This window comes from Bidens hawaiensis, unplaced genomic scaffold (assembly GCF_021521415.1).
Source record: "Bidens hawaiensis isolate Kalapana, Puna unplaced genomic scaffold, B.hawaiensis_p1.1 tig00021047_1, whole genome shotgun sequence".
Classification (NCBI taxonomy): domain Eukaryota; kingdom Viridiplantae; phylum Streptophyta; class Magnoliopsida; order Asterales; family Asteraceae; genus Bidens; species Bidens hawaiensis.
This window is the reverse complement of record NW_027493261.1, coordinates 292,082-305,028: the sequence shown is the minus strand read 5'-3', so window position 1 is coordinate 305,028 and position 12,947 is coordinate 292,082. Positions and strand designations below refer to the sequence as shown.

At 34.0% G+C, this 12,947-nt stretch overlaps 3 protein-coding genes across 3 annotated transcripts in view; 1 reads left to right on the top strand and 2 right to left on the bottom strand.

Moving 5' to 3' along the window:
- LOC143562706 (uncharacterized) overlaps positions 1–12,947 on the bottom strand; it is a 233,863-nt gene that overhangs the window by 80,633 nt on the left and 140,283 nt on the right. The window lies entirely within an intron of this gene.
- On the top strand, positions 2,068–7,928 carry LOC143562702 (uncharacterized). Its single transcript, XM_077050438.1, has 10 exons — positions 2,068–2,386; positions 3,253–3,336; positions 3,435–4,249; positions 4,801–4,889; positions 4,964–5,067; positions 5,143–5,239; positions 5,338–5,413; positions 5,498–5,612; positions 6,211–6,742; positions 7,342–7,928. The coding sequence occupies exons 1-10, from the start codon at positions 2,104–2,106 to the stop codon at positions 7,832–7,834; spliced, it is 2,688 nt and encodes an 895-aa protein (XP_076906553.1). The 5' UTR covers positions 2,068–2,103; the 3' UTR covers positions 7,835–7,928.
- Positions 9,239–11,544, bottom strand: LOC143562679 (large ribosomal subunit protein eL36y-like). The gene is made up of 4 exons (XM_077050421.1): positions 11,503–11,544; positions 9,833–9,937; positions 9,540–9,739; positions 9,239–9,434 (listed from the first exon to the last, which is right to left on the bottom strand). The coding sequence occupies exons 2-4, from the start codon at positions 9,932–9,934 to the stop codon at positions 9,404–9,406; spliced, it is 333 nt and encodes a 110-aa protein (XP_076906536.1). The 5' UTR covers positions 9,935–9,937; positions 11,503–11,544; the 3' UTR covers positions 9,239–9,403.

The following is a 12,947-nucleotide window of genomic DNA, read 5'->3' as shown; positions in this document are numbered from 1 at the left end:
TAGTTATCAAATCACAATCAATACATCATCCAATCAAGATAAAACATATGAACACATATACATATGAAAATCGGACCTAGGGTTTATAATTATACCTTCAAAAACACCAATACAAGCAATAGGAAGGTAGAGGATGGCTAGAAACGGATGTAGAATGCTTCAATTGTGAAAGACAAGATCAAAGAATTGTAGTATGTGTGTATATGGAGGCCGATCGCAGGGGGGGGGGGGGTTTAGAGCTGCCGTCGGGTTTGGGAGAGAAAGAGGGAAGAGAGTTTAGGGTTTTATAATATTAATAATAATAATACGTTACACTTTAGTCCCTCAACTTCTAGTTTGTACTTTTCTAGCTTAATTAACTAGTTCTAGCACATTGAGTTAACGTTTATAACAATGTTATCACATAACACATAAGTCTAACACATAATTATCACATAATTATTGTTTTGACGTTTTTCGTTTATTCGCCAATTGTTTGCGTCAACTCGTTTGCGTTTCGGTGCAATTCCCGAAAGACTACACATGTAGTAAGTGTCAAGCGTCATTTAAACCCTAGTTTAAATGTAATGAAGTGTGCGTTATAGATTCAATGATCTTTAAGTTTGAATTGACGAAGTTGAGTTAACGGAGTTAACGGAGTTAACCTGAAATTGACGATTGTCACAAAACCAAAAATAGAATAGCATGGAATCAAAATGAAAGAAGGGGGTGTGGGAGGAATGAAATGGAAGGAATGGCGTTCCTTTTGTAATAGATGATTTCTTTCCATTCTTCAACCAAACAAACTAATTTCATTCCCTTTAAATAGGCTATTCCATTCCTTATCTCATTACCACATACTAAACATTACCTAAATTCTTCAAGGTTTAAGTAAACAAAGAAGAGTCTTAAGACAAACCAATAAATTACATATGATCAAATATGTCTTTTAGTTGTATAAATAGAGTACCTGCCTGTAAAAACAAGAAGATATTATAAAATTTTAAGCACTTGTATGAGATGGATTGTAGAAACAGTTGTGACATATGATAGTTTAGTTGATACGTGAATTACGTAAATTTGTTGAGTAAGCTTAGATAGGCATGTTACATGTTTCATTTTGATGGTCCGACTTTTGAGGATTGTCGCTAGCCTACTATAGCTCCGGTAATTGTAGGCTTGATGATCAATGCCAATATTTTTTTTTAATAAAGACACAGGAAAAATCAAGAATGGAATCATAAACTTGATGTATGTGTTTTATCACAAAATATCAAATTAATATACATATTCTTTGTAGAGAGTTACATAAACAACCCTCTAACGCTAACCTAATTATGAAAGTCACCTTCATGTATGTGTAACTATAACACCCCCCCCCCCCCCCCCCCGCAGAGTTGTGATCCACTTTCAAGTTGTCGAGTCGGGATTGCTTAGAGTTGACAATTTTTTACATGAACCTATTAACATGACATGACACATGTATTAACAGGTTTATGTTTGATTTTAACACTGATCAACATATTTAAATTCGTGTATTAACTAGTTAAAAACATGTCAGTAACTTGTTTATATATTTAACCTAATTTTTTTATATATTTTATTAAAAATATGTTATATATTAATGATGAATCCTATAGGTTTTTGTTTCAAACATGTTAAGGACTATGATCCTGCAGTTAAGCGCTAATGTATTCGTTAAGATTCTTATGAACCTTCATAAATTTTTGTTTCAATATATATGTACACATTATTTATCTAAACAAATTGTTAAACAAGTCATTGTGTATTAACCTTTCTCAAAGCAGGTTCATGTTCGTATTTAAAACAAAACAATACGATAATTACCGTGTCGTGTACGTGTCTAACGGTCCATATAAATACATAATCAGTCAAATCGTCATCACTATTTTAGGTAATCAGGATTTACTTATACACGAGTAGTAGTAGGTGGGATATAATAATAATAATAATTAATATATGCTTTTCCGATAAGTAAATAGACAGCAACAAGTAGTGACCTTGTGGGTCTATCTTCTTCTTCTCCGTGACTGTAACTAACACACACACACACAAAACCCTAAATCCAATTCCAATTAAATTAAACACACACACACACGCACCATGAGTGCTTTGATTACTACCAGGTCTCCAACGTCATACCAGCTCCGATTATCCGGCTTCAATTTCCGGAAATACCCCTCGCCTTCGGTCTATTTACGGATGCATGTTCACAAGCTGGAGTATCAAATTCATTGCTTTTCAGGCTCTGTTGATAATGTGAGTATGAGTAGACGAGTGAGGAGTTTTGATTGTTCGGTTCAGGCGTTTTCGGGATGGTCCGGTGAAGGCGATAATGGTTCCGAGGGTTCGAGTGAGTCGCCGCAGAAGAAAGGGTGGTCTGGAGGTTAGAGATGATGTTATTATTCACTTATTATTATTGTTGTTGTTATTATTATTATTATTATTGTTATTGTTAGCAAATTTTTAGGAGATGAACCTGTTCATGAACTGTTCGTAAACACCTATTGAACGAGATTTTTTGTTCATGTTCGTTCGTTAAGGAAATGAACACAAATGAATACAAACGATAATATATTAATGTTATGACAAAATCTGCATTTGTTATCACAAAACATTACGCGGAATTCAGCAAAAATAGATAAGGACTTAACTTAATTATCCCAACATACTTGATATACTTACTAGAGTTTCATATTTTTTTAAATTAAAACGGATAAAATAAAAATATATAATGTAGATAAATACCTTTAGATGAACGAACACAAACGAAAATAAAAAACATAAACGAATGAATGTAAATGAACACATTACCGAACGTTCAAGAATATAAATGAACGAGCGCGGCCTCTTTTCGTGTTCGTTTATTTATTAAACGAGCGAACGTAAATGAGCTTCCCGCCAACATTGACACAGATTACAGTTTAATTCAAAGTGTATCACTCGAATTAAATTTGCAACAGTATCTTGAATTTCGTGATTAAGCGTAACCTTTTGTTATGATCTTTTGCTGCTGGAGATACATAATTGACTTTGTTGTTTGCATCTTATGTTTTAGTGTTGTGTCTATGAGTAGTAATCAGTGCTCAAAGCATGACATTCTATCTTATTTTGTGATGCACTTTACATTTTAATTTAAACACACGGATTAAAGTATGCAACGCCATGCATTAGGAGATCAGTTTCTATGATCATTTGCTGCTGCATATGGTATTCTTGTTCATTAATAATGCTTTTGTAGCTTACTTACAGGCATAGTGGGAGCTGCAGTAGCAGGAGTTGTGCTTGTTGGTGGACTCACATTTGCAACTATATCTATAAATAGACGTGCATCTGGTAATAACATGTGAACACTGTTTCTGTAATTAAAAATTTAAGCTTTTTTATATTAACAAGTCAAGTTTTATAACAGTCTAAATTAAAACGATTTTTAGGGCCGAAAAAGAACATGGAAACTTTGACAACACAACAAGAAGAGTCATTGACGTCTGTTGACCAGACCGATAGTGTTGAAGACAAAGGAGCCGAGACAAAAACTGATAACTATATTTCTAATGAAAAAGAAAATGAAACTAGAACTGATAATGATAATAATGTTGAAGACCAAGACCATAGTACCAACATAGACGGCGGGGACATGATTAACAATGCTTCCGTCCAAAAAGAGTTACAGGAAGAGTTACCTGAATTACACAAACCCAATGCTGATGATGAATTGGGTGAGAATGTAGATAACAATCTTGTTGCTGAGAATATTGATCAAAGCAATAATAATCTAGAAGATGAGCCAACAGATGTCAAGGTTACAGATTCCTCAGTCACAGAGGAAAACTTGAAAAAACCTGATACTGGTTCTGACGAGGCAGATACTGTGATAAACGAGTCAGATCAATTCAGCTCGGAAACACCCGTGATTTCTGTTCTTGATACACCGAGTGAGCAGGTGGCTGTGATCTTGGAGCCAATTAGCTCTAAAGTTGAAGACTTTGACAATAAAGAGACACAAGTGTTTACAGGGGAGTCGATACCTTATACATTTGAAAGTGAAAAAGATGATATTAGTTTTGATAATAGTATTAAAGGAACAATCTTTGAGTCGGTGGATCTTGGAAAGATATCTTCTTCTGCAAGCATTCCAGCTCCGTCTGTACTTTCGCCAGCTCTGCAAGTGGGCCCCGGGAAAGTGTTGGTTCCTGCAGTTGTTGATCAAGTTCAGGGGCAGGCATTGGCAGCTTTGCAAGTATTAAAGGTTCGTTTGGCATATAATATTTTGGTGAAAGTCACACATTTTGGTACAAAGCTCTAAAAGTTGCAAATTTGAGTTTTGTGGTCCTGATTTCATAACAAACTTGGGGTTTCAGACTAACTTCTGTTAGTTTTTCTGTTAAATTTGGGTAAATTGACCAAAAGACCCCTTGGCTTAAAAAACCCCAAAACTAAATATAAATAAATAAATAAATAACAAAAGGGACTGATTATGTAAAATCCATAAAAGAATAATATACGATAGGGTATTTTTTGTTCTTTAATGTTCAAGGGTATCTTGGTCATCTTATTTAGACTTAACATAAAAGGTGTTAATACCCAAACTTGTTACAAAATTAAAACCACGAATCCCAAACATGTAATTTTAAAGTTAGTACCCAAACTTTTTACTTTGCTCAAACCACCACAGTGACCATCTGTGTAATTAACTCTTATTTTATTAAAATTTTAAGGCAAATTGGATTGTAATAATCCCAACTTAATGCAAGTATGGAAGTATTTAATAATAATGTAATCAAGTATGGTTGATGTTAGGTTATTGAAGGTGATGTTCAACCCGGTGATTTATGTACTCGCCGTGAATATGCTCGATGGCTGGTTTCTGCCAGCTGTGCTCTTTCTAGGTAAATACTGTTTCATTATTTGATTGCATAAATATGCATTAAAGATTTAAAGCTAATATTTTTAATATGTATAGAAATACTCTGTCTAAAGTGTACCCTGCAATGTATATTGAGAATGTTACTGAACTTGCATTTGATGATATTACACCTGAAGATCCTGATTTCTCTTCCATTCAAGGTAAATACAATACTTTTAGAAATTAGAGTTGTATCATTTTATGATAATAAATTAATGAAATATTTGGAAATTTAGGGTTGGCGGAAGCGGGACTTATTGCCAGTAAGCTCTCTCAACGGGACATGAATATTTCAAATCAAGATGATAGCTCTCTGCCTTTTTGTCCCGAAAGGTACTTACTTTCATAATTTTCACAATTATATTACCGTTTTCCGTTTCTTGGACCTTTTTCATAAACTCAAATTTTTATTTTTTAACACATTTATGCAGCCCTTTGTCTCGTCAGGATCTTGTGAGCTGGAAAATGTCCTTGGAAAAAAGACTGCTTCCTGTAGCTGACAGAACGGTGATATGACTTCGAAAATGAATTAAGTTTTCCTTTCCTTTATATTATAAACTTTTTAGGCTAAAAATATATAGCAACACGCAGATTCTTCAGCAACTTTCTGGTTTCATAGACATTGACAAGATCAATCCAGATGCTTGGCCCGCACTCATTGCAGATTTATCAGCAGGAGAAAATGGAATAGTAAGCCTTGCTTTTGGTGAGTTTTCGTTTCGGTCTCTTTACTTATAAGTTACTTATGACCAGGTCCATCTGGTTGTGTTTTATCTCAACTGCATTTTTGTGCATACTACCAATCATCTACATTTAAAGATTTGGATTACTATTGTAGTAAACTAGTATTATTGTTTTGTCATCATGTAAATTATATATAAAAGAAAGTAAATTATGGTTTTAGTTTCTGTGGTTTGGCCAAATAACCTTTTTAGTCCATTAATATCAATTTGGCAATTTCAGTTGCTGTGGTTTCATTTTCTTCTCAACTTTATGTGTCTAGATAATATAATAGTCGGAGGACTATTTGAGTAATGTACTCAAAATAATAAAAACTAACACATAGCCTTAATTAAGAAGAAAATGTAACCAAGTCAAATTGAAACTAATAGAGTAAAAGGGTTATTATTGCCATATCATACTGACTAAAATCGTAATTTACTCTTATAGAAGTAAGAAATGAACAAAAATTCTTTGCTAGTCAATCCAACCTTGCCCGTTTTGGATTTTACTGAAATGACCGTAATCAACAGTACCCTTGACCCAACCTGCCTGACTCACTCACTCATCTTGTAATTCCACAGGTTACACGAGGCTATTCCAGCCCGATAAGCCTGTGACAAAGGCCCAAGCTGCAATTGCTCTTGCAACAGGCGAATCTTCTGATATAGTCAGTGAAGAACTTGCACGCATTGAAGCCGAATCAATGGCTGAAAAGGCTGTTGCTGCACATACTGCTCTTGTTGACCAAGTCCAAAAGGACATCAACAAATATTATGAAAACGACCTTTTACTAGAACGCGAAAAAATAACCGCTTTACAAAAGTTAACGGAAGAAACAAGACAAGAGTTGGAGCGGTTAAAAGCCGAACAAGAGGAACAAAATGTTAAAGTAATGAAAGAACGAGCGGCGGTTGATTCACAAATGGAAATGCTTTCAAAGTTGAGGCGTGAAACCGAAGAAGAATTGCAGGGAATTTTGAGTAATAAAGTTGAAATACAATATGAAAAAGAAAGAATAAATAAACTTAGGGCAGATGCAGAATTTGAAAATCAAGAGATTATTCGGTTACAATATGAGCTAGAAGTTGAGAGGAAAGCTTTAGCAATGGCCAGGTATGCTCCATTCGATTTAACTATAAAAATAAATTCAATTATATCTGTCACACTAGTTAGATAAAAAATCAGAAATTTTGGACAAAATGTGCATGGTCACCCTTAAAAAATGCACATACTTTTAAATAATTTTTTACGTAACGAATTGTTATGAACTGTGAATTTCACTTAAATTTTGACAAATTTAAAGTTAATAAGTCATTATTTAAAATTATATTCAAAAGTACGTGCAGTGTAGATAAGTTTAGGGACTTTACAGAAATTAGTTTAGTGACTTTTACGTGTACCAAATATAAATTAAGGGACTTTTGTGAAAGGTAAGAAAGTATATTGGTTTTATGTTATTAACATATTTGCTGTAGTTAAGGCCTTAAGGCTCATTGGTAATAAAAAAAATAGGTTAAAAGGAAACGAGTCGAAAATCATTCGAAGTGTATTTTCAGTGCATAAAAGCTCCTAAATTATTTTATTAAACAAAACATGTTATTTTGAGGACAAAAATAGTTTTTTTTTCAATCATTTTTCACTATTTAAAGTCTATACAGAAATAATCTGTTATTGATAAATGACATGATGTTTTTTTATGATTTTTTATAAAGATCATGGGCCGAAGATGAGGCGAAAAGAGCAAGAGAACAAGCAAAGGTTCTAGAAGATGCTAGAAGCCAATGGGAGAGTAAGGGCATAAAGGTAATAGTCGACAAAGATCTTCAAGATGAGTCAATGACAGAATCTACATGGGTCAATGCTCAGAAGAACTTCTCAATTGAAGAAACCGAGACCCGAGCTGAAACCCTTGTTGACCAACTAAAGTCAATGGCAGCCAATGTCACCGGAAAATCAAAACAGATTATTAATTTGGTGATAGAAAAGGTACTCCTTTTTATATCTCAACTGAAAGAACTGGTTTCAAAAACCGTGAACCATGCGGGTTCGGTCAAAGATGGCGTTGTGGTGAAAGTCAACGGGTCAATGCAAGATTTGCAGCAGAGTATGGGCAGCATGAGTTTGGCAGTTAAAGATGGCGTGAAGCGAGTTGTCGGTGATTGTAGGGAAGGTGTTGAGAAACTGTCTCAGAAGTTTAAGACATGAGTGGGGTTGTTTTTTTTTTCTTTGTAATTTTGTATACTCTGCTTTAGACTTGCCCGGTTTTGAGTTTGAATAATACTAGTAACGGGTTTGGAGATGGTTGAAAATTGTATTATTGAGTACCTGCTGTTGGTACAAAATTGATGAAATAAACTATATCATTAAGAGTTGAAGCTAAGTGCTAACTCTTCATTTATAGTGAAGAATCTTGTTCATGTGTCATGTTGACAAATATGTTTGTTTGAAACTTTGAATAGATGAATATATTAACCTATTATTTAAAGGAATATTGGATTTTAATAATCCCTATTGAATGGTATTGGCCGATAGTAATCCCTGTTCATTTTATCGCCACTAGTGGTCCGAAATTCAAAAAAGTTGGCCCCCAATGGTCCCCCGTTAAAAAGGACTTAACGACGTTATACTTTTTTCTGAATTTCAAACTAACTTTTTAGGGCTATTAATCGGAAGGAAGATACGAGTCCAATGATATACAACTTAGCTCCAAACAATGATCCAAACGACTTGATTTTGGTTTATTGTAATTTCAAACACCCGAATTGAAGCATTGCTTCGTCATTTTGAAGCACTGTTTCGAACTAAGTTTTACACCAATCGACTCGTATCTTTCAAACAATCAAAAGCCCTAAAACATTGGTTTGAAATTAAGAAAAAACTATAACGGCGTTAAATCATATTTAACGGGGGACCATTGGGGCCAACTTTTTTGAATTTGGGACCGCCAGTGGCGATAAAATGAATAGGGATTATTATCGGCCAATACCATTTAATAGGGATTATTAAAATCCAATATTCCTTATTTAAAAGGTTAAATCTTAGTATCAGGAAATGACTTATATTTTTTCATGACAGACTCCAAAACATGACATGAAAGTACTCGGGTTTTGGATGCTAATATCATCCTTCTAGTAAATAGGTCCTGTTCGAGTTGATCTATTTAACATGAATCTTCATGTCTCTACATTTTAAAATTTTCAATTCATTATAAACAACAAACTGTGTTTAGTACCACATTTCAAATAATATGAACATCTTTGCCTTTAAAATCTACACATAGAATGCTATGTTTTATCAATTTAGAAAGTTTTTAGTGTATGCATTTGTGGAATAACCAATTGTGTGTTTCAAATATAAAATGGTTATAATGTTCTGATAATTGTTTTACCCATTAACCGAATTACACTTTACAATACTCGCTTTCTTGATTCGTTTCGTTATATAAATAAGTCTAAACGTGACATGTACATTTGACTTTTTTTGTGAACCAAAATTTGCAAGCAAATACCTGTCATCTACAAGCCATATTGTAATTTTAGATTTGCAAATACATATGAACAACGAAAAAAGATCATAGCCAAGTCGCACGAAACGAAAATCAACGCAAAATTCATATAAAAAAGATAACTTGTTTCAAAAGAGATACATGAATCCCAATTCAGAAATAAGGGTTACAAAATACATGAAACCAAAATAAACTATAACTAGCTTAACTTCAATCCATGATAACATGAGTTCTACAAATGTCACCAAAATTTAAAAAGAACACAGACCTCACTTCTTCTTTTCTGCACCTCCACCAGACCTATAAATCATTTCACCAAAGTTAAAAACAAATTACAGTTTAACAGATATCGAACTAAAGTAAAGACATGTTCAAAACAATGTAAATAATATAAAGAAAACAAACCTCATCTTGCGAAGAACACTGGACATCTCCTCTCTCTTCTTCTTAGCTCTCTTGTGTGTACCCAACTTTCGCTTAGCCACCTTCAACGCCCTCTTGTCCTTACCAACTTTCAACAACTCAGTAATCCTCTTCTCGTATGGTGCGAATCCAGCTACTTCCCGGATCAAGTTCCTCACGAAATGAACCCTTTTGCTTGTTTTCTATAAAACACAAAAACAATTTTAATGTTTTTATTCATGTATTATTGAGCTTATTTCACCAATACAAAGCATACAAAATAATATAAAACTTACGCCTTTTCTGTCTGATGGGCGAGGTGCCAACTCCTTCTTGGTCACGATATGGCCCTTGTTTAATCCAACAAAAAGGCCTGTGTTAGGCTGCTTGGGTGCCATCACCTACGACATATACAGCATTATGTTTATGAGCTTCTAAACCTTAATTAGTTAAAAGTGCTAAAACAAAAATACAATGTTTAATCAATTTAACCAACTTGATTTTATCTGCTTGGTTTAGAACTCACACAAAGGAAAAAATTAATCAATTTGGTTTCTATAGAAATCACATTAAGAAACTAGGGGGATGTTTGGTCTAGCTTTTATATTTATGCTTATGCTTATATTTTAAGGTAGCTTATAGCTTATTTTCTAATATTTGATAAGCTACTTTTAAGTGTTTGGATTAGCTTATATTCTACAAGTTAATTATGTGTCTTAAAAGTTGTTAAATCCACCATTCTTTTAACTTGTTAGATCAATAAGTTGCTACAAAAACTACTAAACAAACCATTTAAAAAGATAAACCAAACACCAAGTTAAACTTATTTTATAAAAAAACTAAAAAGATATAAGCTTCGTTAAACAAGCTAGGCCAAACACCCCCTAGATCATAAGCTAATTCTAACAAAAGTACACCCTCAAATGCCAATTAAAACGTGTACTCACATACTGCACATCTGAGATACATAAATGCTTTCGGTAAAAAAAGGGTTTACAGTTGAAAAAGTGTAGTTTTGATAACAGTTCAGACGGTTGCAAAAGATCAATCATAGCACGTATATGCGACTGTCTAAATATCAACTTTCTAGAAAAGGCAAAAATCAAATATAAAAACACACCAGCTTTGAAGGAGAGCAGGGTGATGGATGGACACTAGCCAAAGATTTAAAAAAAATTATATATTTTATGCAAAAAGATGTATTTTTATTTTTTTAATGTTTAAACTCAATTACTTAAGCCATTTTCATTTTAAAAAAATTTGCACAACCCAAATCATAACCAAGTAAGCCCACTTAAAAATTTATTTGTTTAAACTCAACAAAAAACCGTTATACTTAACGCCCAAAATTTTTGCAAAAAAAATTAACGAGTCTCAGAGACGGCCCTGTAAAATTATACAACTATACAATCTCCAACTCTAAGACCATAGCAAATTCATATCATAAACCTAGTATTGTCAAACACAATTCATCACATGTGCAAAAGTCTATAAACTTAAAACACACAAGCTCCAACTAAAGGCGTAAACAAACTTAAAACACACAAGCTCCAACTAAAGGCGTAAACAAACCGAGACAACCCCGATCTAACCTAGGCTCAAATCAGCTCCTTTAAAATTTAAACTATTAAAAGCTCAAGCTCAGCTTATTTTGAGCTCTTTTTTTATTATTTTTTAAAGCTCGAGCTCGGCTCATGAATTGTTTTTCTAAACGCGGATCGACTCGTTTGCACCCCTAGCTCAAACTCTAAACTATAGCATTTTATATAATATGGTGAATATCAAACAATAAACATAACATTAACAAAAGCAATTAAAATCAAAATACACAATCTACAACTCCAGATTTTAGCAAACAATATAATAAGCTGATTATCAAATGTACAAAGTACACACGCTACAACTAGACTATGTAAATTATTATTATTATTATTATTATTATTATTATTATCAAAATGAAGAATACCTCTGCTCAAGTCTGGATCGGCGGACGGTGAACGGAAAGAAGATGATTGATTAGGGTTTAGATTTAGGTTTGGGCTCTGTTTTATAGTGAGGATCGGTTAATGATAACTGGGTTTTCAATGGGTTCACTAATGGGCTACCCAGCTCGTCTCATTTACTTAAATATAAAGTCCAGTAAAGGACTAAAGGTAGAGATTAGAGGTGAATAAAAACCCGATCCCGGAATCGACACGATGAAAAAACACAGAACCCGTTTTTTATACCCAGGTTTTTAATACCCGAACATGTATCCGACCCTACCAGGAACCTGGCCCGATTTGTAGCCGGTAATATCCCAAAAAAGGAACTAGTTCCATACCCGGAACTGGATGGAACCGGGTTTTTCCAATACCCGAAACCCGGTTTATCAATACCCGACCTATACCCGAAAAATAGTTGAAAAGGACCCAAAAGAATACCCCTAAAAGTGCAACCTCTTAAAAGCCCAATTTGTACACCCGGATAAAAAACACGAAAAAAAACCCGAAAATATGTTATTTTTCAATACCCGAAAATATGTTATTTTTCAATACCCGGGGATATGGTATTTAAATACCCAGTTTTAGAATACTCGGTTCTATACCCGACCCGAACCCGATGCATAGGGTATGGTTTTTATAGACAATACCAGGACCCGAACCCGACCCGGGTATTTCCAATACCCGATTTTTCAATACCCGGTCATACACGACCACTGTTCCGTACCCGGAACCAGGTATTTGAAAAACTCGATTTGTGCGCCTCTACCAATAGGGTCCAACACTCCAAACAGGCCTAACTACCTGAAATCAGCTCGTGAAAAAACTCAACTAAAATGAGCCTGAGACTAAAAATAAGCTAGTTTAATAAACAAGCACGAGCCTGACTTCACTAAGTTAATTGGGCACGAGCCTAAAACTAACATGGTCATGAGCCAAGCTTAAGCTTTAAAAATAAAGCTTGAAAAAATATGAGCTTGTGCTGTGTGTGAGTTAAATGAGCATAGTTGAGCTCTGGCTTGCTCACTTGTTTGCATCCCTAGTAGAGAGAGAAAAAAAATGAACCCAATTTGATTTGTTGGGTTGAAAGTGGTCTATAACGGATCATACACTCAAAGCCGAACTAGACCAGTTAAAATCTAGTTTCAAGCTGACCAAATCCAATCTTTGGCTCCTAGAAACCCTGTTGGAATGGAATCCTTGCTGATTTGACTGAAAACCGGAACTTACGTTCTTTGACGTAGCTCGGCCTAGTATCACCCCGCACTATTTTTAAGTCGAAAATCCGATTTGTGCATAGTAAAATTTTAACTACAATATTTTAGTTAATATGTATAATTCAATTCTTATTAAATTTGGTAATAGTAATAATAATAATGCCTTTTTTATTTTAACGAACAACAAAAGTCGTTTATTTATATACCTTTTA

What these genes read in the sequence shown, in the direction of transcription:
- LOC143562702 (XM_077050438.1), top strand. Translation starts at nt 2,104, where the DNA reads ATGAGTGCTTTGATTACTACCAGGTCTCCAACGTCATACCAGCTCCGA. An exon ending in TGATTTCTCTTCCATTCAAG is followed by an intron (nt 5,068 to 5,142) that starts GTAAATACAATA and finishes TTGGAAATTTAG; the next exon opens with GGTTGGCGGAAGCGGGACTT. An exon ending in AAAGCTTTAGCAATGGCCAG is followed by an intron (nt 6,743 to 7,341) that starts GTATGCTCCATT and finishes TTTTTTATAAAG; the next exon opens with ATCATGGGCCGAAGATGAGG.
- LOC143562679 (XM_077050421.1), bottom strand. Translation starts at nt 9,934, where the DNA reads ATGGCACCCAAGCAGCCTAACACAGGCCTTTTTGTTGGATTAAACAAG. An exon ending in GCCCATCAGACAGAAAAGGC is followed by an intron (nt 9,740 to 9,832) that starts GTAAGTTTTATA and finishes TGTGTTTTATAG; the next exon opens with AAAACAAGCAAAAGGGTTCA. An exon ending in AGTGTTCTTCGCAAGATGAG is followed by an intron (nt 9,435 to 9,539) that starts GTTTGTTTTCTT and finishes AATGATTTATAG; the next exon opens with GTCTGGTGGAGGTGCAGAAA.